Here is a 26,430-nt window from a genome sequence, read left to right as displayed (position 1 = left end):
CTCCTAGGGCAGAGAAGGTGAGCCAGTCCCAGCACCCAGAAGGAAGCTCCCCCACCGCCATTCCACGCTCCTCCGGCAGAGAAGGTGAGCTGCATGGGTGCCAGAAGCACCGCCCACCCCCTGTGGAAATGAGAAGACACATAAACAAGCCTCAAAAACAGACTTCCAGATCACCTACAGCAACCCCAAACAGAAACGAAATGGAACAATCTAATACTCAACAACCTGGACTCCCTGAACTGGCAACAAAAGAGGATCTGGGAAAAATGAAATCAGAAATAATTTCTCAGAAAACAGCCAAGATTGTGCTCATAGTGCAAGACCTGATTAATAAATCTAGAGAGGACACAGATAAAAAAATAGAGGATCTGAGGAACATATTGGAATCCCAACATAGGAAACAAATGGAATCCATAAAACAGATGCAAACAGATTTCCAGGAGATTAAAAACTCCATTGAAAGTCTACACAGCAGAGTGGGCCAATGTGAGGATAGAATTTCAGATATAGACAATAAGATTGCAATTAGTGACCAGGAAAAGAAAAATTGCTTTAAAATTGTAAGGGAACATGAGAAATCAATCCAGCAGCTGCTAGATGATGGAAAGAAGAACAACATTAAGACTGATTGGAGTCAATGAAAAGACAGGAGAGAGTGCAGATGACATGAAAAAACTGTTCACAGAAGTGATGGCAGAAAACTTCCCAAGCAGTGGAAAAGAACTTCACATACAGATAAGTGAGGCATATAGGACTGCAGCTAGCCTTGATCAAAAAAAATCTACACATAGGCATATAATAGTTAGGATTCCAGAAATCCAACAGAAGAACAAAATTCTACAAGCAGTGAGAGAAAAGAAACAAATCACACACAAAGGAAAGCCCATCAGAATCACAGCAGACTTCTCAATGCAAACCCTCAAGGCAAGAAGAGCTTGGAGTGATGTATTTCAAGTCCTTAAGGAAAACAGCCTCCAACCCAGATTGATGTACCCTGCAAAACTATTTTTCAAAATTGATGGAGAAATAAGATATTTTCATGATAAAGAGCACCTCAGGAACTTCATGAATACCAAACCAGCACTCCAAAAAATTTTAGACAATATCCTAGGAAAAAACAATGAGGATCACAACCCCAGGAAGTCCAGCAGAATGAATTCATTGGCCGTCACATATTAAATGCAAAGTGTCAAGGCTTTTAAAACTTTTAATTTCGTCTGCCTAATGAGTGTATAATTCAATCTTGTTATTGTACTGATTAATATTTTTCTGATTCTAGAGTTGCACACCTTTCCTTGTGCTGTACTGGCTATTTATCATCTTCTTGTGTCTACTTTTTAACTGGGTTGTCTATTAATGAGCTGTAAGAGTTCTTTATATATTCTGGTCATAGATTATATGCATTGTAAATACGATCTGTTTAAGGACTACTTTTCATTTTAATGATGTCATTTAAAGTTCTAAATTTTGATGGAATCTCATTTTATCAATTTTTTTCTTTTATACATCATGTTTTTTGTATCCTAGATAGTTCTTGCCTACCCTAAATTCATAAACATTTTCCCTTATAATTTCTTCTTAAAGTTTTATACTTTTAGGCTTTCATATTTAGGTTCATAGATCCTTTCAAGTTATTTTTATGTATGGAAATAAAGGGTTGAGGTTAATTTTTTATATACGGATACCAGGTGTTCTAGTGCCGTTTGCTGAAAACACTATCTCTTCCTCAGCTCTTGAATTGAGTTTATATTCTATAAAATGCTAATGTTAAATAATCTTTCAAAACTCAGTGGACCATATATGTGTGGTTCTATTTCTAGATTCTCTGTTTTATTCCAATGATCTATATGTCCTTCCTTACATCAGCACTGCCTTGATTACTGCAGCTTTAGAAGAAGTCTTAAAATTGGGTACTAAACGTCTTCCAACACTGTTTTTTTTTTCTTTTTCTTTTTACTTTTCTAGGTCCTTTGTACTCCTACATAACTTTTAAATTTCAATATCCAATTCTTCATTTATAGCAAGTATACATAGACCTGAATTTTTATATATACCTTGTGTTTTCTAATCCTGCTAAATTTAAATACAAGTTCTAGGGGCTCCTAGAGATTTCTTAGTATTTTCTCTGTAGATGATCATTTCATTTACATATAAAGATTTTGCTTCTACCTTGCAAATCCTATCCTAATTGTGTCATTTTATTGCCAGACTGTTTTGGTTTGGGCCTATGTTTCAAAGTTTAATGGACAGATGAAGAGTAAGCATATCTGCCCTTGTTCCCCACCTTAAGGAGAAAGCTTTGTATCTTCTCCATTCATATAAGGCATTCTCGCTGGAAGTATGGAGTACATGTCTTTAATCTGTTGAGAAGGTTCTGTTCTACTTCTAGTCTCCTGATAGCTCTTACCATGAACAGCTGTGGAATTTAGTCCAATACTTTTTCTCCAACTAGTGACAGGATCATATGGCTTTCTCCTTTTCTCTGTTAAAATGATGACTTTTGGGGGTGGATCTTCCAATGCTGAACCAACACTGCCATCCCTATAATAAAACCACTTTCTACATCCTGCCAGATCTGACTTCTAATAGTTTGTTTTGTTAAACAAATTTCTATCTATGTTCATACTTTTTTCTTCTATTATCTTTATCCAGTTTTAGGATTAGCACAATGTTGAGTTCCTAAAATGAGGGGAGAAGTGTTCCTTCTTTTTTCTGCTTTAATTGTTTGATATAATTTATCAGTTAAAATGTGTATGAGCCTGCTGTTGTCATATAGGTAGGTTTTCAAGCTAGGAATATACTTTCTTTAATAGGTGCTATTCAAATTTTATATTTCCTCCAGAGTTAGTTTCATTAATTTGTCTGCCAAGGTACTTCTTAGAAGTTGTCAGATTTATTTCAAAACAGATTTTTGAAATATGCTTTCTATATCCTTTTAAATTCTGTAAAATCTGCAGTAATGTCTCCTAGGTCTTGAGATTGTAATTTTAAAAATGTATAATTGATAATGTGTAATAGGAAGAAAAGGTCTAAAGGAGCAGGGGAAGTGGGAGGGGTAGGGGAAAGGAAAGAAGGGAAAAGAAAAAATGAGAAAAGGAAAAAAATGGAAACAAAATCTTTGCAAATAGGGAAGGGTGGAGGGGGTGAAGGGAGGGCAGGGGAAGGGGGGAAAAAATAAGAACCAAGATACTCATGTAATGGTACAAGATCCCAGTGATGTATGTAAATGTATTTTATACCTAAAATGTACCAATAAATTTAATGGGGGAAAAATAAATTTTTGAAGCTGTTTTTTTTTTGTTTTGGGGGTTTTGTGGGGTTTTTGGTAGTACCAGGGATCGAACTCAGGATCTTGCATTTGCCAGGCAGGTACAGCACCACTGAGCCACATCCCTGGCTCATCCAGTAATAAATTTTAAAAGACAGTAAATCAAGTTTAATATCAGGTTTGTTCCAAAACTTTAATATTCATTTTAACCTTGGAAAATCAATAAATAACTTCTACTTCCAGTAATAGCAAGCTAGGTAATTCAAACTAAAGTTTCTATTAAAAATTTAAAATCTGGGGCTGTGGATTTAGCTTAGTGGTTAGGCCGCCTGCCTCGAAAGCGCAAGGTCCCGAGTTCGATCCCTGTTACCAAAAACAAACAAACAAAAAAATTACAATCTGAACAAAAATAGACAAAAGAAGCTGTCTTCTTTTTGAAGACAGCAGAGTTAACAGAATAGTTTAGGCTCGGGGAGTTGGAGCAAAACAGAGGCCCAATGAGATGGGCTCAGTGTTTGGATTCACTTCTTCTGGAGCAGTTGAGGGTGAGCGATGCTCTTGATGATTTAATGCAGCCAGGAACCAGAGCACACCAGGTTGGCTGATTTGCACCCAGACCTTGAAAATCACACCTTAGCGATGAGGATAGACAGGTCCTTGCAAGGTGTGCTGCCCAGCTTCAAATTCTGTCATTGCTGGAAGTTGATTAGGGCTTCCTAGAGTGTTGCTGCCACCAGATACCTGACAGAAATAAATACAAATCCTCTCTGGAGGACAATAACATCATCTGAGGTCTCCAAAACCTTCCACTAAAATATTGTAAATATGTAATTCATAAGCAAAAGTAACCAGGCACATAAGAAAATAAGATATATAGATAAACAGCAGGAAAAACAGATAATAGAAACAAAGGGATCCAGAGATTGAAATAACATAAACTTTAAAGTATCTCAATCTATCACATGCAAAGAGATTTTTTTAAATGACCCCTGAGAGCCAAGAGCAGTGGCAGACTCTTGTAACTCTAGTTACTCAGGAGGGTGAGGGAGGAGGATTGTAAATTCCAGGCCAACTTAGTGAAACTGTCTCAAAATTCTAAAAATTTGAAACAGCTGAGAGTGTAGGTCAATGGTAGAGCACCCCTGGATTTAACCCCCAGAGACAGACAGGAGAGAGAGAGAGAAGGAGGAGGAGGAGGAGGAAGAGGAGGAGGAGGAGGAGGAGGAGGAGGAGGAGGAGGAGGAGGAGGAGGAAGAAGAAGAAGAAGAAGAAGAAGAAGAAGAAGAAGAAGAAGAAGAAGGAGAGGAGGAGGAAGAGGGGAGAGAGAGAGAAAGAAAAAGGAAGAGGAGAAAGAAAGGGGGGAAGGAGGGAGAGAGGAGAAAGAGAAAAGAAAGGAAGAGCTGGAAATTATAAAAATAAAATCAATTAATATAATTTTACAGACTAAAAGAGAAAAACGTATCTCAATAGGAGCAGGAAAAGCCTTTGTGAAATCAGTATCTATTTCTAATTTTTAAAGACACATGGGAATACAAGGGTCTTTCCTTTATCTGAAAAGAGATAGCTAGAAATAAATAGCTAGAGTAAATAACTGTATCTAATGGTAAAGTGTTATGGTTTCCTTTAAGATTGAGAATGAGTCCAAATGCCTATTCATGCCACATCTACTTAATGTTATACTATAGGTCCTAGCCTGTGCACTAAGGGGGAAAAAATGAAAAAAAAAAAGTCACAACAACTGGAAAGAAACCACAGTGTCATTATTTGTATGTTATGATTATCCATTTTAAATCAGCAGATAAATTACAAAATTAACAAGAGGCTTTAATAAAATTATTGAATAAAAAGTCAATATATTAAAAAAGTATATTGCTCTGTGCCAGCAGTTAGAAAAGGAATTTTTTTCAAAATGTCAAAATATCTAAGAATTAGTAACTAGAAATAGATCTAACAAACTATCTAAAAGTCTTTAAATAAGTGGAGAAATATATCAAGTTGATGGCCTGGAAGATTCAATCTTATACAGACATGAATTACTCATATTTATCTATAGACTCAATGCACTTCCAATTAAATCTCATTAGGATTTTTTGTAGAAGTTGAAAGATATGATTATAAAATTCAAAGGCCTAAGAGAAGTTCTCCTTGAAGAAAATGAAGGTAAAGATTCGTTCTACCAGTAGTCAAGATTCATTCAGCATGAGAGTAATTACGACAGTGAAGGGCTGGCTTGAGGATGGACAGTGGGCAGATGGAACAGAGTGGAGAGTTCAAAAGCACACAAACTTACAGGCACTTGGTTAATGATAAAGATATCACTGCAGGTCATTGGAGGAAAGTAGGATCTTTAATAACCAATCCTGGAACAACTGGCTATCCATATGAAAATCATTCAAAATACAAAATAACTCCAGGTGGATTGTAGATCCAAATATGAAAGGGGAAAACAAAACAAAGAAAAAAATCACCCCAAATGTAACATAAGAGAGTACATTCCTTTCTCAGGGTAACAATATATTCATATATTTATTAAAACACAAAAGCACAACCATAAGGAGAAAAACCAATAAAGATATATTAATATTAAGACCATTTAGCAAAACTAATCTTTGCTATTAGAAGTCATGATGGTTACCCATGATGAAGGTATAGTGACTAGGAAAAGAAGGGAGGGAGCTTTTCTGAAGTTGTGGAAATGTTATGTCTTGATGTAGGTGTTGGCTACAAGAATATGCTCTCTTTTTGATAATTCACTAAGCTGCACACTTATGTTTTGGTTACATTTCTGTATGTGTTATGTTTCAATGAAAAAATTACATTGAAAGAGTCAGTAATTTTTTCAAAAGACACCAAGAAGAGAGTGAAAAAGCAAATCACAGAATAAAAGAAGATGTTCATAATACACATAACTGACAAAGGGCTCATATACAGAAAATATAAGTAACTCCTAACAGTATCATTAAGAACAAGTCAGGGGCCAGGGATTTAGCTCACTGGTGCCGCCGCCTCGCAAGTGCAAGTTCACAAGTTCAATCCCTGGTACCAAAAAAAACCCAGAACAAGTCAGACAACCCAATACAAGAGCAGGCATAAGACTTCAATAGGCATTTCAAAAGAGAGGAAGTAAACAATGAACAATAAAATGTGCTCAATCTTATCAGTAGTTCCATTAAAACCAATAAAATCCAATTACTACCTACCAATAAAATTGGCTCAAATGAAAGAATGGCTACACCAAGTGTTGACAAGGATGAGGAGCACATGGAACTCTCATACATTACCAATCAGGGTGAAAATTGGTACAACCACCTTGAAAGACAGTATTTAGCAAAATGGAAGGTTTACATACTACAAGACCCAGTAATTCCACTTCTAGAAATGAATGCAAGTGTGCACCAGAAGACACACATAAAATGTTCATAAAATATTTTTGTAGTAGCTAAAAGTTGAAAAATCTCCCTAAATGTCCATCTATAGATAAGTTGGACTTATCTATAGTATTGGATATGTCCATTGTGATATATTCATACAATTTAATACTAATATTCTATTATGGATATTAGTATTAATATGGATTAATACTAATATTGGATGATATGTATGGCTCTCATTTAATGGATGAGTTTGTGCAGTATGATTCCATTTATATAAAATTCCAAAATATACAAAATTAAATTATGGGGTTGAAAGTTTCATACCTTGATTCTAAAAGCATTAAGAAAAGGGAGAAAGTGATTACCATGAGGTAACTAACTTCAATGGCATGTTGAAAGGGGATAGGTTTTTCTTTCTAGATCTGAATGTTGGTTACCTGGATGTTTATCTTTATTTTAAGCCTTTTTATTATACATTTTTAGTGTCCTTTGCTCAATGTGTATTATAGCTCAAAGTGTTAACAAATAGTTAAAACATAATAATATTTATTAATAGATTGGGAAATCAGTATCCGGAAACAGTGGCTTAAAAGTTTTTCAGAGAAGGTGAGGCTGATGAGTTTGAGAAACTTAAATCTAGTAAACTGGCCAGGTCTCAGTTTAAACACCATCTGACACTGTAGGTGAGGCTTCACTGCCTCTCTGAGTCCTGTTCATTTCATATCATAGATTAATGAGATTTACATTACTGTAACAAATACCTAAGTTAATCAACTTACAAAGAGAAAGGCTTGTTTTTGCTCACAGTTTTGGAGGTTCTAGTGCATAATGCAGCAGATACACTGTTTTCAGGTCTGTGGCAAGGAGACTTTGTGTCATGGTGAGTATGTTAAGTAGAGCAAAACCATTGCTCGTATGGCCAGCAAGAGAAAGGAAAAGGCCTGTTGGGGAGGGCAAAAAGGCTGGCCTGCGAGGGTTTAGTCTGCACTGAGAAAGGAACATCTACCAATCTCTTACGTTCCCAAGGAGGTCAGAGGCACCCACTGCTGCCTTGGGGACATGCAGCTTTGCTTATCTCTAGCAAAGCAGGCAGAACCAGAGGGTTTCAAACTGTGCCACAGAATAAAACGAGGGAAGCCCAGCAGGAGAAAAATTTGTGGGCTACACTCAAAGAAAGGTGGGTAATCATTAGCAACGCACACCCACAGTTAGCATGTCGATTTTAAAAAGACTATTTGTATAGTTCTATATTAGCCAGGGAGAATTTGTGATATTAAAATGAACAAAGAAATCAAGGATTTGCCAGAGTGTGATAAATGCTGTGGTCAATGAGCACTTTAGGTTTCTGTACAAAGCTTCTTTTTATGATGAGATTTTCTCAAACTTTTAAAATTAATTGAAAGAAAAAACAAAGCTGCAAAGCAATTTCTTATTATTACTTTTTTTCATTAAGTTTATTGGTACATTTTAGGTATACAATACAGTTACATTCATCTTTGGGATCTTGTACCTTTACATGATGTATCTTGGTTCTTATTCTTTCCCTAATCCCCTGCCCTCCCTTCACCGCCCCCCTTCCCTATTTACATAGACTGTTTCTATTTTTTCCTTTTCTCATATTTTTTCTTTTCCCCTCTTTAATTTCTCCTACCCTTCCCACTTCCCCAACTCCTTTAGACCTTTTCTTCCTATTGCACATTTTCAATTATACCATTTGAACCTTTAGTTTTTCACACCAGAGAAACTATTCAGTATTTACACATGTGTGTCCTATTTATTTCACTTAAGAGTATGGCTTCAATGTGCATCCATTTAGCTATAATGTCTCTAGTTTCTCATTCTTTATGGCTGAGTAGTACTCCATTTTATAGAAAAACCACATCTTCTTTATCCAGTCTCCAGTTGATGGGCATTTGGGCTGTTTCCAAGTTTTAGTTATTACAAACTGTGCCGCTATAAACATGGGTGCACATATACCACTGTGGTGATTTTTTAAATTCTTTCAGAAAGATACCCAGCAGAGGGATAGCTCAGTCAAATGGGACAGAAAAAGCATTCGACAAAATCCAACACCCATTCATGATAAAAACCCTACAGAAAATTGGAATAGATGATCTTTATCTCAAGCTAATAAAGGCTATCTATGAAAAACCAACAGCCAACATCATACTAAATGGTCAAAAACTGAAAACCTTCATGCTAAAATCAGAAACAAGACAAGGATGTCCACTATCAGCACTCCTGTTCAATATAGTTCTGGAAACATTAGCCACAGCTATTAGACAAGAGAAGGAAATAAAAGGAATAAAGATAGGAAAGGAAGAAGTTAAGCTGTCATTATTTGTTGACAATATGATACTCGACATAGAAGACCCAAAACTTCTGCCAAAATACTTCTAGACTTAATTGACAGATTCAGTACAGTAGCTGGATATAAGGTCAACACTCAAAAATCAATAGCCTTCCTGAACACAAATAACAGACTCACTAAGAGAGAAATTAAGGAAATAATTCCTTTCACAATAGCATCCCCAAAAATGAAATATCTAGGAATCAGTCTAACAAAGGAGACAAAAGACCTCTACACTGAAAACTACGGCACTTTGAAAAAAGAGATCAAAGAGGATATAAGAAAATGGAAAGACATCCCTTGATCTTGGGTAGGAAGAACCAACATAGTTAAAATGGCCATACTTCCAAAACTGCTATACAGATTCAATGCAATCTCAATTGAAATCCCAACAGAATATTTCACAGAACTAGAGAAAACAATCCAAAAGTTCATTTGGAACAAGAAGAAACCTAGAATAGCAAAAGCAATTCTAGGCAACAGAGACATGACAGAGGGTATCACAATCCCCAATTTGAAACTAAACTACAAAGCCACTGTGATAAAAACAGCATGATACTGGCAAAGAAATAGACCTGAGGATCAGTGGAACACATTAGAAGATCCAGAAACAACTCCAGACACACTCAGCCACCTCATCTTTGACAAAGGAGCCAAATACCCTCCCTGGTGGAAAGTTATTATTACTTTTAATTTGATATTTTAGGTGCTATATATTTAAAGAAATAAACTAGCAACACAGGTCTTATGGTTTATGTCTAGGCTTCCCACCAAAACCTCATGCAATTATGGGCAGAGCTTTAGGGAGGTGATCGGATCATAGGGGGCTATATATTCCTCAGTGGATTAGTCCACCAAGAAATTTATAGCTAAATGTGCTCTTAGGAGGTGGGACCCTTTTGGAAGAGGTGGGTCACTGGAGGCATGGCCTAGAAGGGTATGTTTCAGTTGTCAAGGGGTGTATTGTGATAGTTAATTGTGATGTCAACTTGAATGGATTAAGAAACCCAGGAGATTAATGGAGCACAGTTCTGGATGTGTCTGGATGATTGACATGTAAGCTGCAAACTGAGGAGGGAAGACTTACCTTGGATGTGGGGGGCACCAACTAACAGGCTTGTAGCCTGGATGGAATAAAAAGGGAATGTAGAAGAAAGTCTTCACTTTTGTTCTTTGGAGGAGCTCCAGTTTTTACCACTGTCTTTGAACATTCATCTCCAGTTCCTTCAGGCTTCCAACACAGGCTCTTTGGCCTTCCAATGCAGACCCTTCAGCTTTCCCATATAGGCTCACACCAGACTGCAGTGAGCTCCAGGCCTTTGATTTTGACTTGATCCTCTGCCTCTCCAGTACACAGACTGCCATTTTTCATTCTTCCACCCTTGATTCCACAAGCAGCCATTGTAAAGCTACTTTGTAAATTCATATATGTGTGTGTGTGTGTATGTGTATATATGTATATGTATATATGAGTGTGTATATATGTACATACATAAAGATATATATATATATATATATATCTTTTCCTCTAGTGAACCCTAACTGATATAGGTGACCTCCTCTTCACGGCCTCCCTTCCCCCCAACATACACTCCTCCCTGAGGCTAGTGACTCACAATCCTTCTCCTGGGCTTGATCTCTGACCAAACTCCAACTGTCTCTAAATGCCTAAAAGAGGTCTGACAAATTTCTTAAATTTTATGTCCCAAATAGATCTGAGTATGGTATGAATCTAGAACTGTCAAATTCACAGAAGCAGAGAGAAGGGTGGTTGCCAGGGCCAGGAGATGAAAAAAATGAGGAGGTATTGGTCAAAGGGTATAGTTTTAGTTATGCGAGATGGAGAAGTTCTGGAGATCTGAGAACTATAATTAATATTACTGTACTGTGTGCTTGAGATTTGCTGAGGGAGTAGAATTTAAGTGCTCCCATCACACACACACACACACACACACACACACACACACAAAGGCAAAGAAAATGCTGAGATGATGGATATGTTAATTAGCTTGATTGTGGTGATCATTTCATAATATGTATATGTATCAAAACATTAAGCTGTATAGCTTAAATATGTACACTCTTTTATTTGTCAATTATACCTCAAAACTGAAAAATTAATTTTAAAAAAACAACCCAGGTTGTGGATGTAGCTCCAAGGTTGAGTGTTTGTCTTTTATGAATGAAGCCCTCATGTAAGGTGCCTGTGTTTAGGGCGTCCAGACTAGATCCCAGCCCTGCCAAAAAGAGTTTTTTAAAAAAAGATAACTAAAAATTCTTAACAACAAAACACCTATAACAGGCCTATCTAGTAAGAGCCCAGACGTGTCTCACAACCCCACATCCATTCCCTCAGGAACAGGGTGATTTCATCAGACATCTGCCCTCAAGTGGGGTCACAAAACACAAGGCAAAGGAAGGAGATTTCCACAAGGGTGAAGACAGTAGAGAAAGGAAGTCTGAGGTGTCGGGGGAAATTCTACATAATTTGAGGGAAAAAATCATTTCACAATGAAAATTATCATTAGGCCTAGTTTTCCTGCCTACAGGCCAGCTGTGGTACGTCGAGACATAACTCCATTTTGGCCTCCAGTCACAGCTAAAACCTCAATGGTCAGGTGATGCTATGATGCTCTCGGGTAAGATTACACCAGCTGAAGACATCCCAGAGGAATAAAATCTTCATCTTCATAGTTCCTCATTGTTCTAGGATTTTCACCACCACTGCCCGCTGAGTTATCTGTTAGTTACGTTTGTTTCACCCAATGTACTGAACTCTCTGTCCTGAATCATCTGTTACATTTGTTTCTTCTGATGTACTGAATAAAAGGTGGCAAGCTGGGGGGCTTTCGTCTTTGCTGCCCAGAGCAGCATTGATCAGGCCCAAAGCTCAGCTTCTTCTCTAAGTCTCATTTTTTCTATGTTTTCTGTTTAATAAGTTAATTCGCCTTGTGCTGTCATGGCTCTCAGGGGACTAGAGGTTCTAGTAACGTCCACTTTCCCTGTTCCCTACACTGAGGGGTACTCAAAAGGGGAGGCCCTAGCCCCAAAGCAAGGTGAGGCCACCTTGCTCTTGCTTTAGCTGGCTCCATGGGCCTCACTGGCCCAGATGAGTGGCATCTGGGGTCCTGGTGACCAAGCTCCTGCGGCTTGGAAGTTCAAGGGTTGTTTCTCTTCTAGAGAGGAGGCCACAGAATCAAAGACCAGGAAAGCCATGGGGGCCTGGGGGAGGGTCTATACTCACAAACACAGAGAACCTTACATGTGGTGGTACTAAAGTTTCAAGCAAGGTGAAAATCATGTGTCAGAATTACCCTAGGGAGGGGGCTGGGGATTTAGCTCAGTGTTTTCGCCACCTGCTTTGCAAGCGAAAGAACCCAAGTTCAATCCAAGGTACCAAAAAAAAAAAAAAAGAATTACCCTAGGGAATTGCTTAGGAAGGCATCGCCTTGGAGACAGTCCAACTGGGGAAGCAAATTGCCAATAACCTGAGGGTTGCAGTTTGTGAGTTACATGTACGTCAGTCATCCAGAGGTACCCAGAACTGTGCTAATCCAATAGGCATTTCTTAATCCACTGAAGTTGATATCACAATTAACTATCAATCCACCTCTTGCTAGCTGCTCAGCAGTAACCTAAGCTGTATGTGCCCTCACCCTAGGGGTTCTAAAGGAGCTGAGGTATATCAGGAAGGCATAGGTTTTATGGTTTTGTTGTGGTGGTGCTTTTTGTTTTTTTGTTTTTGAGAGAGGGTCTCACTACGTAGTTCAGGCTGGCTTTGAACTATGGAGCCCAGGCTGATCTTGAACTCAAAATGATTCACCTACCTTAGCCTCCTGAGTGCTGGGATTACAGGCATGCACCACCACACCTGGCTTCTTGCAGAGCATTCTTTTTTCTTTTTTTTTCGTACCGGGGATCGAACTCGGGACCTTGTGCTTTCGAGGCAGGCGCCGGAACCACTGAGCTAAATTCCCGGCCCTTGCAGAGCATTCTTAATGAACAAAAACAGCATTTATTGAGTCCTTCCAAGGTGCCATCCACTACTAGGAACTCCATTTATATTACTCAATACTTAGAACAACCCTTTGAGCTGATACTATTATTATCCCCCACTTTAAATAGGAGGCCACTGAAGAGCAGAAAGGCTCTGGAATTTGCCCAAGCTCACACAGCTAGTAACTGGCCAAGCTGAGGTTTGCAACTGGGCAGCATAGCCTTAGTGTGTGATTTTCCTTAACCCTGTTCTTATGAGAAGACAGAACCTAATTCCCCTCCCCTTGAACCCAGGTGGACCTTTGTGATCCAGTCAATGAACAAAATGCAGCAGGAGTGAGGATTCAGGTTTCTCCTTAGCTACCAGGTGGTGAGAGGCCAGAGATGGGGGTAAGAAGAGTAGAAGGGTAGGGGGAGTCCTAGGGTCCAGCTAGGGAAGAGCGGTTGCATCTCATACTGTTGGATATGAAGGGAAGCCCTGGAGTTTCACTGAGAGCATCACCAAGGAAAAGATGTTTTCAGAAGGGGAACCTGACCAGGAGGGGGTGATGTTGGAGCAGCAAAGTAACATTGGAGGATTAAGGCCATGGTATTGGTGTAAGACAATGGTTTCAACTTCCTTATTATTGTTTCCTAAGGAGAAAAATTGAATTTCAGTTCATTAATGAATTAAAATTAATAAAGAATAAGATTTTGCTGGGGAGGGTTTTGCATCCCCAAAATATATCAAGAACATGTGGTGTAAGGAACAAGGGCCTGGACCAGACCAGGAGCAGTGTCATGGGGAAGATCTGCGTGGCAGTGATGGATAGATTGACTCAACTCCACTGATCTGGACAGGGATGGACAAAGGGAGACAAAATCAACAAGAGCTCCTGGCTCAGTTACTGTCATCTGAGGAAGGGCCCACAGCAGGACACTAAGCAAGGCTGGAAGGCCTAGCTTTGCAGTTATCTCAAGGAAGCAGGGGAGTCCATGTTTCCTGTCTCTTCACAGCAAACTTCAGAATTCTCAGGCTCCTCCACATCCTAGGCTGCCTGTGGCAGTTTACAGACCAGACCCAGCTCATGTACTTCCTTCCTTCCCATGACAGCAGCACCCTGTACGTGCATGTGGGCACCCCACAATATATTAAGCCATTCACACCTGCTCTAAACAGCTTCATTCTGACCACTTCATAGGACTAAAGCCTCATAGGCCCCCTTAGGTTCAGCTAGGGGAGAGGCCTGTGCAGGTTCTGGAATTAGACTCAGCCCTATGGATAGGTGATTCTAGGTCCCAGTATCCAGATGTGACCTGGAATGGAGGGGACAGTTGCCCCATCTCAGTGAATGGTCTCACTCAAGTCTGATCCTTAGAAGCTGTCCAACATTCCTCTGATTCTGTCAGATGCCAGGCCCTGGTTGTTCTCTCTCCTTAGCATCTCTTAAATCCCTCCACTTCTTTCTGTACTCTTGGCTCAATCCTCATCAGCTCTGGATGGACTACTAAAACCCCCAGGCAGTATTCTGCATCCATTCTGAGCCCCTCCAGCATCTTCCACACAGGCCCATGGCGAGCTGTCCTAGGCACATAGCTGATCCTGTTATTCCTCAGCCAGGGCTGTTCTCCTGAGAGTCTAAATATAGCAAAACCTTCCTAGAGCGCTATTGCTGGGGCTGCTCCTTCCTTACCTTCCTGTGCGTCCCTGCCCTGCACTCCTCCCCAATTTACACATGCCCACACTAGAACCATCCAGACACATGGAGCTGCTTCCTTCGACACACACTTCGCTGCTTCATGCTCCAGCCCTGTGAGCATCCTCTCTCAATTATCTTCTGACAGGTGCTCACCTCCTACCCCTGCCTCTAGACTCCTTGCAAGAGTCACCTCCTGAATGTAGGTTTTTCAGGTGTTCACTCTGGGCAGAACTGGCTGTGCCCTCGTCCCCATCCCACTCCTGCCCCACACTATCAGTAGGGATATCCTATGTTGCTTTTGTGATACTTCACTACATTTAACCATCTACATCCTTCAAGAGGTTTTGGCTGCCTGAAGACAATATGTTGTTTCACATAAAGTAATGTAAAGCAAAAAGGATGCCGCTAGGGCTAGTAGACCGAGCAAGAGTGGATTCTTCTCAGTCCATGAACGGACCTTGCTGTGTGCACCCTGACAGCTCCCACGACTCCTTCCCAGCAGCCCTCACAACTGGACATCCCCACATAAGATTTCATTAATACTGGTCTCCCTGACTAGACTAGAAACTTCAGGGACCCTTTCTTTATTGTTACTTAAGTGCCAGGGACCCTACCTAAAATCTCAAAAAGTAACATTCATCTTATGAACAAAAGCATTTTGGTCAGAGAACTTGATTTATGTTTTTACCACCATTTTTCCTGACCATTCTGACAAACTCCTTGGATATATTTTAAAAGAATACTTGATGATATTACATCTTTCCTTTACTACATCTATACAGCCTGAATTAAAAATCAGCACTATGCTAGTAGAAATGTAAAATACAGTCACTACTGTGGGAAACAGTACTGCATGATGCTTCCTCAAAAAGGATTACCATATAATCCAGCAGTTTTACTTCTGGATATCAAAAGCAAAGTCTCAAACAGATATTTGTATACCCATGTTCTTGACAACATTATTCACAATAGTCAAAATGTTGAAACAACCTATATGTCCATTCATGGATAATGGATAAGCAAAATGTATTAACATGTAATGGAATGTTACTTAGCCTTAAAAGGGAAGAAAACCCTATCGTATGCCATAACACAGGTGAATTTCTAAGACATTATGCTAGATGAAATGAACCAGTCACAAAAGCTCATAAAAACTGTATAATTACACTAATATGAGACACCTAAAATATTCAAAATCATAAGAGACAGAAAGTAGAATAATGAGGCTCAAGGGCTTCTCAAGGAATACTAGGTAGTTACTGTTTAAGGCTATGGAGTTTCAATTTGGAAAGATGAAAAACTTTGGGAAATAGCTGGTGACAATGATTGTACAACAATATGAAGGTACATTATACCACTGAATGTACTTAAAAATGGTTAATTTTGTGTTATGTATATTTCACCAAATTTTTGTTTTATTTTCAGCTCTATTTGAGGTATGATTGACAAACCATATAAATTTAAAGTACACAACTTTTGTAAATTAAAATTTATTCTTAAAACATCCGTCCTGCAGTGAGCCCTCTGGAAGTTCTTCTAACCAAGCCACACAACTGAATCAGGCAGCTGGTTGCTTAAACTAGATATTTGTATTTCAACTGATCCCTGAGATTATTAGGAAGCGGATAGATTTTTAATCTTTTCTCCTCTCAATCTAAAAAGGTCATCCCAGGGGTATCTTGTGTGAGAGGAATTCCTCTTTGCCAGTTACTTTTAAACAACAATCAACAAGAAAGTTCCTCTTAGAGAAATAAGACAGGAATGAGGCGCTGGGGAGAATGTGGCCTCTCAGGTGCACCTACAAGGAAGGCTCAAGGTACTGAGCCATCTTCAGATGCCTCCAGGGTAGGTGACAAAGCCCACTGAAACCACAAGTGGGGAGCCCCCTCCTGGGATGGCCCCTTTGCCCACGTGGCCAGTACTCTGAGCATTGCAGATTCTGTGTATGGAAACATGGGGGCATGGAGCCCTGGAACCCCCTTCCTGTTTTGTCCAAGTAACAGCTGGACCTCCAGGAAAGCCGGGAAGGCGGTGTGGCCCCGCTTTGCTTTAGTGACTGACATCCTGATAGCTCACTGTTAGAGCCTCGGGGCTTAGCATATTTGTTGTGCTGCTTCCCAAAAGTCAGGGTTTTTCCAGGGGTAGAAGCTTAGCCAGGCAGCCGGTGATGGGCTCAGCAGATGCAGTGACTGGGACATAGGAAGTACAGTTTGCTCCTCAGAGGTGCCTTGAGGCAGGAGTACCATGACTAGGACTGCTGCATGCTGCATGAGTCTGCTCCAAGTCAGGTTTTCTGGGAATGTGGCAGGACTTCACCTGTCAGTCCTAAAAGTTAACTCCTGCTTTCTCCCAAAGGCTTTCAGTTTACAGCACATATTACATGAGAAACCAAAATTCGGGCCCCAGCTCTTCTGTGGCCATCACTTATCCCGCTGCACCCCAGGATCTTCTTCTATTGACCCATCCTGGTCCTGACTGCAACAAGTAGAAAGGTACAAGGCCCATCCTCAAAAATGCACCCAGACACTGGCCTTCACTGAGACACTTACACCTGCCCCACATATTGTGTACTGAGGCAGGGTCACAGTATGACACCTGAGGGTTGGGGCACTTTTGTCCTCAAGAACCTCTTCCTTTATACAAAAAAAATTAAATATACTTTACAACTGCTTTTGTAAAAAGATAAGTATATTAATAATATAGAGTAAAATGATTTCTTCTACCTAAAATTTCATTTTCCTAATTTTAAAATAAAACTTTTTGTTTTGTTATTTTTTGGTACCGGGATCGAACTCGGGAACTTGCACTTGCAAAGCAGGTGGTAGAACCACTGAGCTAAATCCCCGGCCCTAAAATAAAACTTTTTGAGGGACTCCTAGAAGTGTTGTGGCCTCAGGCGGCACACCTTCTCCACCTAATGAATATGTCAGCTCCCCTAGGAGGGACTTGGGGATAGGAGATAAAAGAAACCCAGCTATGTGGGAAGGCTCAACCTTAGCTACAGTATGACCTTGGCCACTCATTTCATCTATTCTTGCCTCAATTTCTTCACCTGATGATTATGATGTATCTATCTCATAAAATTTGAGAGGATTACATTAAGATCATATATGGGCTGGGGGTATAGCTCAGAGGTGTGTGTGGCATGTGTGAGGCCCTGGCTTTGATTCCCAGACCACACACACACACACACAAACACACACACACACACACACACATCTTAGGATGGTGTCTGACACAGAACATGGACTATAAACTGGTAGCAGCCTTTCTTATTTTTGTTACTGTTCCTAGCCTCCCAGCTTACCACCCGTCTTAACTGATGCTATGTATGGGGAAAAAAGTAAGGTAGAGCCTCCAGCTTACGGGGACATCTAGTTTAAACTCCCTAGGGCACAGGCAGATCATTCAGTAAAATTTTATTATCATAGAATTCTTTGGCAGAATTTCCCATGACAAACCCTGAGGAAACCTAAACTAAATCTGATGACCTTCTCTTGACCTGAGACTGAGGTAAATCAGATTGCTGGGTGGAGAGGAGGGGAGTCACTGAACTGTAATCTGCCACCTATTTCTCTCCTTCTGTTTAACAGGTGTCAGAACCCAGAGAATTTAGTCCCTTTTAAAATCCAAAGGACTCTGGGATAAATTAATTTCTTAATCCCTTAACAGACACCCAAGAAGAAGGTCTGACAGCTGGGTTTTCTGAGAGGATGTGAATGAGTATGTGTCAGGGTCTTTACATACATTATCTCGTTTAATCTGGACAATAACTCTATTGGTATGGATTATGGTCCCCATTTTATAAATGTGCAAACAGAGGCTCAGAGAGGATTTGTGACTTGCTTGAAGGTCATACTCCTTCCTGACATCCTAGAAGAGCAATGAGTACTGAGAGAAGAAAGATAAAGTAGAAAGGGAAGCACTCTGCCTGACTACAGCTGATCTGCTGAAATGCACTGGCCCTTAGTTTCCCCAATGCTCCAGGAGAGAGTTGACCCAGGGATCCTAAGCAATCTTCTGTTCTCACCCCAGTCCTTGCCTGGTCAGAGCTACCAACTGGCTCCTTTCCCATGGCTTTGATCTGAAGGCTTGTGTCCTCATAAAATGCATATGTTAAAAACCTAACCCCTAAGGTTATGGTATTGGCAAGTGAGGTCCTTGGGAGGTAATTAAGTCATGAAGGTAGAGCCCTCTTGTGAGGGAATTGTCCCCTGATAAAAGAGACCTCAAAAAGCTCCCTCCTGCCTTTCACAGTCTGAGGTTAGAGTGAGAAGGTGGTAGACACAGACTTTGTCAGTACCTTGATCTTGAACTTTCAGCCTCCAGAAATGTAAGAAATAAATTCCTATTGTTTCTAAGCCACCTCACCAATGGTACTTCCTTATGGCCACCCAAACTGACTAAAATGCAGGCCTGCCTGTGACATTTCCTCAGTTCCTGGGAAGGACAATCCCCTCCTCCCCCTGTGATGCCTCCCCTCCCTGAGCCCCAAAGTATCGCTCCTTTGAGGTCTTTCTAATGAGTTAAATTGTTGCTACACTGGAAAGCTTGTGGGCCCCTGAAAACTGGAAATCCCCAGTTAGTCACAGAATAGCCACCCAGAGGATCTCCCTGCATGCTTGTTTTTTTTAGCAAAAGACACTTGCCAGTATGGCTGGTCTCCTCTGTGAAGGTAAACATGTGAGTCACCTGCAGCAGTCAAGAGCCTCTCCACCACTTCCTGCCAGCTCTCCTCTCCTCAGGAATGTGAGTGACTCCAAAAGTGGAGTCCTGGGGCTGGGATTTAGCTCAGTGGTTTGGCTGCCTGCTGTGCAAGCGCAAGGACCTGAGTTCGATACCCCGGTACCCCCCCCCCAAAAGTGGAGTCCTGCTTGTCTGACTGTGAGGCATGAAATCACACACCCAGGGAGGGCTGACAGAGCCAGACAAGGCAGCTCTGAACAGGAGCAGTAGGGGATGGGATGAGGCCCCACCCAGCAGTGAGGGGAGGACACAGTCCTACCTCCAAAGGCTGGTCTCATGGTGAAGTCATGGTCATCCACTCGGAGAAGTGGCTGAGGTTTTCCTGTTCGGATTCTGGTCACATCAAGGTTCTTTTTATATGAGTGACTGCAAAGACAAACCAGAAATACTTTTCCAGTAGTCTGCCAAGGCAGGGAGTAAGATGATTTGAGGAGCTGTCTCTATCCTGCCAGTCCTTCTCAGCCAGAGAGGGGGAGAACTGAAGGATCCTTCCCACCATCATCCCACATCCACACAGTATTATAGTCAGCTAAGTTAGATAGAAATTAATATACAGCCACAAAGGAAGTCAGCACACATACAAAAAAGACATCAGAATTGCAGGTGGAGGTACATCTGAAGAAAGCCAGTTCTCAAGATAAAGATACAATGTCCAGGCCTACATGCCTCCTAAAGGGATAAACAGTAACTTAAAATTATACTGTAATTAGCACCACCTGGTCCAGTAGGTTGAGCTAGGCTTCAGACACCCAGGTGACCAGAGCATCTGGACCCATTCCTTCCCCAAAATGCTTTTGTTCTTTCCTTGTACCCCTGCTATGTGACTCGTTTCCCTGCTGAATCAATATTAGCTAAGTGGTTATACTTGTAATTCTATAGGTTGATTGTAATTTGACCCATGTTGTGTGTATAAATTACCCCTGACAAAGGGTATCAGTGGCCACCCCATTCAGGACCCCTCCTGGAAATCCAGGAGCTATTCTTCTCCTTATTTCCAATAAAAACTCTTCTAACTTCTTACTTTGGTTTGCAACTTCATTCCTTAACGTTATGGGACTACAGACTCGGTACATTTGACATCAGCAGGTCAGGAGTTATATTTCTCCTATATCAACAGGACCAGATCTTTCCACAGTCTTCCTAAAGTAGACTCCACCACTACCTCCAACACCACCTCCAACCTGGGCAAGCTCTTGATTGTCTTGCCAAAATTATGATTGGATGAAAATGGCTGGGTTAGGAAGAAAATGTTCAAATGGGAGGGGACACTAAGGAGGGAGGAGTGGGAAAGGAAGAAAGAGAAAAGAAAAAAATGAGAAAAGAAAGATAAAATGGAAACAAAGCTTTTGTAAATAAAGAAGGGAAGAGGGGTCAAAGGGAGGGGAGGGGAATGAAAAAAAAAAAAAGAATCAAGATATGTCATGCACAGGGCTGGGGATTTAGCTCAGTGGTTCTGGCGCCTGCCTTGCAAGTGCAAGGTTCTGAGTTCAATCCCTGGTACCAAAAAAATATATATATATCTTGTACAGGTACAAATTCCATATGATAAAAGCAATCAATATGTATATCTGAATTGTACCAATAAATTTAATTTTTAAAAGATTTTTAAAATTTTAAATTCTTAAAGATTTTAAATTTTAAAAGATTTTTTTAAAAGAAAAGAAAAGAAATGGTTGGGTTGAGTGATGGAGGGATTTTTTAATTTCTTTTTTTTTTTTTGTCTTTTCAAAACTTTCTTGTTGTTGAGGTGCTATAGAAGAAATAAAAAGTAGGTAGAAAGGAGACAAGAAAATTGAGATTTTTTTAGGTTGTACTTTTAAGAAACACTGCAGCTTCAAGACAAGCTTTTTTCCTGCTTCTGGAGGCTACCCTAGCTTGTGACCCGACCCTGCCTTCCATCCTCTGGGCACTGGACTTGTCTTTTTCACCTGCAAAGTGTGCCTGCAGATTGCTCTTCCTCCACCCCAGAAAGCAGCTGCATTGGCAGCAGCATATCGCAACTTCAAACATGGATTGATGGCCCGCACTATAACCTGACAGACATGAGAATATACATCCTAGATCAGTGGTGGCAAACCTATGGCATGCATGTTGTTTTTCTTTTAAGACCAAAAATGTTAATGTATGAGTTGTTTTTTCTAAACTAAAACCTCAGTATTCAGGTTTAATTGCAGTGTTGGCACTTTGTGATAAATGAGTTTGGGGTTGCAGTTTGGGCACTTGACTCTAAAAGGTTTGCCATCACTGTCCTAGATCTCCTATCTTGAGGACACCCTTGAAATGTGCTCTGCTCCAGCTTGTAACATGTTCTCATTTCTCTGAGCACCCACACTCAATTCTGAGTGTGTCCTATATCTCCAATAAACCTTCTCATATCTCTTTTTAAACTAGTAAATTTCTTTTTAAACTAATAAACCTTCTCACATCTCTTTTTTACTGGCACATCCAGAAAATTCCTTTTCTATGAGGAAAGTCAGTGAACCTGCAAACTTACTTTAACAGGGTGGGATAGGATCTTTATTTCAGCCTCAGGGACCTCACAGACTCAACCCAGGGACGTTGTTTCTGGGTTTGTAATAAATATGCCTCTGAGACAAATGTAGTCACGGTTTTAAAATGCTGGGTTTTTTCCTAGCCCAATTCCATGCTTTCATTGAATTGCCATCCCAGTGGCAGGTCTACATGCCACCCCCTGTAGAAAGCTCCCATCCTCAGAACAGAAAACCCACAGCCAGCTGGGATCAAGACTGAGTTAAGAACTGAATTGGTCTGGACACCCAATGAGATGGTGGCAGCCAGGTGGCGGCCAGAGCTGAAGGCCAGGACTGCAGGCTTTGATCAAATCCTTTTCCTCTAAATTAAGTGACAAAGGACTGATTCTCTCTTCATTCTCTTTCCAGATCATTGTCTTTACCAAAACTACACACATCCCTAAAGCAGTCAAATTCAAAATACCTAAAGTCATTGTCTACTGACAAGGTTCTAACTAAGAAAAAGAAAAAGAAGAGGAAGAAGCAAAGAAAAGAAGAAGCACTGAACTAGCAATAAAGTTTTTTGTGATTGTGGAACTTCCTCTCCGGAGCTGGACATGGATCTGAGGTCCTGTCCCCTTGAAGCATGTGTGCTTGAAGCCTGGTGTCCCAAGGAGCTTCCACACCCACCAGTCTCTGCCCTAATCCTTGCATCCAGGGGTCAGTGTAACCCGGTTCCCTGGGCAGTCAGTGTAAGAAACCATGACCAGACATTCAGCAAAGATGCCAGGGAAGGCGGATGAAGGGCTCAGCCAAGGGCTTATCAGATCATAGACATTAAATTGTGAGTACAGCCGGCTCACTGCTGCTCTACCTCATGGGGAGCAAATCCCTCCTGTCAACACAGTTTCCACATTTATTTAGGGGAGGATTAGGGAACCGGAAGTCCCAGAATGCCTCCATCCCAACAAGAGAGAGGAGATTTAAATCCTGTTGGCACTGAGGGCTCAGAATTTGTTTTTTTTAAGGGCCCAGTTGTTTGATCACTGAAGCTGCTAAGATCCTGAGCCTTGGGCTGTTTCCATGTGCCGGCTCTGCTCTATTCGTCCTTTCACAGGGCTGGCCCATCACTGTCAGGATAGCCTCTACCCTCAGCCCCAGTCTCTTGAGACCTCTCCCCACAACAAGGCAGCCAGACTTCAGACCTGGCCTTTGGTGGGAGGATGTTGGTGATAGAAGAAAATTGCTTCAGTGTGCCTTTGGAAGCAAAGCTAGAGTCATCACGTGGTTTATTCAGCAGTAGCAATGATCACACCCCTATCTGCTCCTGCTATCATCTTTAGCCACTCCTCACCCTATTCTCACTCCCCCTCTTCAGTTGGAGAAACTGAAATCAGAAATAAGAAACATAGCCACATGACCAGAGAGTGGCAGAACCAGGCCCAAGCCTAGTTTCCTTGACCTCTCGCCTCCTTTTCCTTCCCGGGACCTTCAGCAATGAGCAGGAGAGCAAAGCTACTTCTTGGTCCAGCATGAGAGAACCATGACACAAACCAAGAAGAGGGCTAAGAGCAGACATCCCAGGGAGGCAGCAGATGGGAAAGGGAAACACAGGGGCCCTCCAGGCTGGCTCTGAGACAGAAGGGACCATACTCCCACAGCCAGCTGGACATTTGGTTTATTTTTCACATCTTAAAGGGAGAAGGACATCCACAAAAAGAAAGCTATCAGAAGCCAACTTGGACAGCAGACTGGGAGGAGTTGGGGCAAAGTGGGGAGGCTGAGAAGCAGAAGAAAACAGCTGGGAGAAAGCAGACTTGCTTGGCAGCCATTAAATAAACAGGGACACGAGCAAGAAACACGAAGCAGTTTTTGAAAAAGCAACTTTTGGGTAGAATAATTTTGTGTAGGTGCATTGGCCTGGGCAATGCAGGGAAGACTGACAGGATAGAAGAGTTCCTGACAGTGCATGTGAGTGACTGTGTGAGTGTGTGACCATGTGTGAGGAACCATGTATGAGTACAAAACCACGAGTAGTATGTGATGTGAGTGCACTACCGCATGCTCACAGTAGTTTTTGTGTATGACCAGAATTGCCAGGAAGTGTTCTAAGACTATAAGCAAAAAGAGTCAGGTCATTTTATTCCTAGTTATTAGTATACTTTTTAACCGTGTGTATAGATTAGATAATGAAAGTAGTTTTGAAAACTGGTGTCAGATGCACAGTTGGAATTTTACTCAGGGCCACAGTTGCTAGCCTTCCTCCCAGCCTCAGTCCAAGAATGATTTTGTTTCCCCACTTTAACACCTCAGGAGATGACTTTCAAGAAATTCTCCTCACCATAAGAGTCAGATTTATGTTGTCCCCATGTGCCCATGCAAGCATCTAGAAATGAGCCCCTGTTTATGCATCTGCACAGTGACCCTGTCTGGGCTGTTTCCAAGGTGTGCTCCCTGGGATAGCAGTCCTACAAGATAATTGTTGTCCCTGTTTTTCAGAAATACTGAACAATTCGTCCCCCCTCTTCAAGGTTCACCTTGCCTATTTGCATAACAAAGGTTCTGGAAGTTCTGCTGTAAAGAATTTCTAGAAAGACCATCTGTTTAAACTTTTTTTGTTTTTGTTTTTTGTTTTTAGTACCAGAGATCAAACTTGGGACCTTGTGCTTGCAATGCAGGCGCCGGAGCCCATGACCATCTGTTTAAAATGGCCTAACCCAAAATTTTCCAGTCTCCTTTGGCCACGCAACAAGGATAAATCCTCCAGTGCAGTGCCTCTTTCCATCATTCTGGGGTACTTTGATCTGTTTGGTTTCTAGAGTATGACTCAGCCTTAGAATATTTATATCTCTACTGTGGTGCCACAAGTAGAGATTATAATTCTTATTTATATTTGTTTCTTTTCTAAAAATAAGCAATTTATAATATTATAATAGTACATGTATATAATTTGTAAGTAAATATAGATATATTGGAGGGACAGTTTCAAAAGAGTGCTACTGGTAATAGTACATGACCACTGAACTAGAGAATGTGCCTTAAAATATTAACTTCAGAGCTGGGATATAGTTCAGTGGTAGAGCACTTGCCTTAAGCAAAGGAAAAAAGACACTAGTTTATATCCAAAACCAGTAGTTCACTCACTATTAAGAATGGAAAACAGTTGGGTAACAATCCACACATAATGTTTATATCTCAGCTTCTTGCTCTTCTTTTCTTCTTTAGGCCTAACAGTCCTTGTTTCTGCCTCAATTTGGAGTGTCACGTTCTATACATCAGTTCAAAACAAACTTACTAAGGAACTAAGATCTGTAGTGTAATGGTTTTGAGTGCTAATTCTGACTCTAACCAATATTTCTTGGAAATGTCTCCATCACATCCATGAAATGCCATTGATTGTTGCCCACACATTTATGATAATCTGGCAAATTTCAAATACTTTTTTATAAATTTGAAACAGCAAAATAAAACCCAATATTATTATAAGTTATTCTCTATCAAATATTTTAGAGAAAACAATTCTTGGTTATATTTTTTTCTTTTCTCTTTTTTTGTGGTGCTAGGGCTTGAACCCAGGGCTTTTCACATGCTAGGCAAGCACTCTACCACTAAGCTACACCCCCAGCCCTGTTTTTTCCTAATAGTTCAAGCTAAATTCCTATATACAAGTCCACCTAAGAACCTTGAATGTAACTATTCTGCAGGCCTCTTACTGTCCCTTGCAGAATGTAATCTTGAGAAACAAAGCAGCAGGTTCTAACCCACTAAGGCTTCAACAATCTTCCTTAACTCAAAACCCTGGCAAAATTCTTAGGCTATACAGGCTCACTCTTGTCTTGCTTTGCTCTTGGTGCTTATGACACTGAGTATTTGATTTATGCTCTAGTGAAGTACGGGTCCCTCTACCTGTAGCTGGAAGACAGATTCTAATAAGACATTTAAGGATGGACCCAGGCCCTCTTCGGGACTCTCCCACTGTGCTGCAGCTGCTGCTACTGCAAAAATGGGTTTCTCCCCTCCCACCACTACCTTACCTTGGCTTGGATATTTCCAGGTGCCCTGTCCATCTCTTCCTCCTGGGTTTTCGGCTCTCTGCAAGAACCATCAGGCAAAACAAGAACAGAATGATTCTTGTAAAATAAGGCATTTTGTGGATGTCTATGATGCAACAACGGGCTGCTTTCCAGTAACCTCCTGTGGGGCAAATCCCCCGTGGCTTGACCATTAATTCAGTCTTTGGCCTCCAGTGGATGCTGCTCGGAGGGCCTGTGAGAGGACGGTTGGCAAGGCCAATTTTCCCAAGTTACTATTTGATACTGATGCATTTCCTAACCCCCCCATGCCCCACCCACCAGGCCATGACACAAACACCAGCCTTGCCCTCCCTGCTGCTTCGAGATTGGCCATTAATCAAGAAGTTTGCCCTCCTGGGAAACTGCTTCCGCTGAACCCTAGAATGGCTTTGGCTAAATCTGTTACATAAAAAAAAAAAATTAAATCTCTTGAACATGCCAGCTTTTTTGCTGGGATCATTAATCCATCTCTC

At 40.9% G+C, this 26,430-nt stretch overlaps 1 protein-coding gene across 1 annotated transcript in view; it reads right to left on the bottom strand.

The window, feature by feature from the left end:
* The window catches only part of Gabrr2 (gamma-aminobutyric acid type A receptor subunit rho2), a 52,724-nt gene extending 26,524 nt beyond the window's left edge, over window positions 1-26,200 (bottom strand). Inside the window, exons 1-2 of the mRNA XM_004860211.4 lie at window positions 25,919-26,200; window positions 19,673-19,779 (exon numbers count right to left, since the gene is read on the bottom strand). Of these exons, the coding sequence (XP_004860268.2) occupies window positions 19,673-19,779; window positions 25,919-26,109 (298 nt within the window). The 5' untranslated portion in view covers window positions 26,110-26,200. The remainder of the gene's footprint in view (window positions 1-19,672; window positions 19,780-25,918) is intronic.
* Window positions 26,201-26,430: the final 230 nt, after the last annotated feature.

This window comes from Heterocephalus glaber, unplaced genomic scaffold, assembly GCF_053883595.1.
Source record: "Heterocephalus glaber isolate CG9 unplaced genomic scaffold, H.glaber_assembly_v1.0 deba00001523, whole genome shotgun sequence".
Classification (NCBI taxonomy): domain Eukaryota; kingdom Metazoa; phylum Chordata; class Mammalia; order Rodentia; family Bathyergidae; genus Heterocephalus; species Heterocephalus glaber.
Note: the sequence above shows the minus strand (reverse complement) of the source record. Positions and strands in the feature narration are given on the sequence as shown.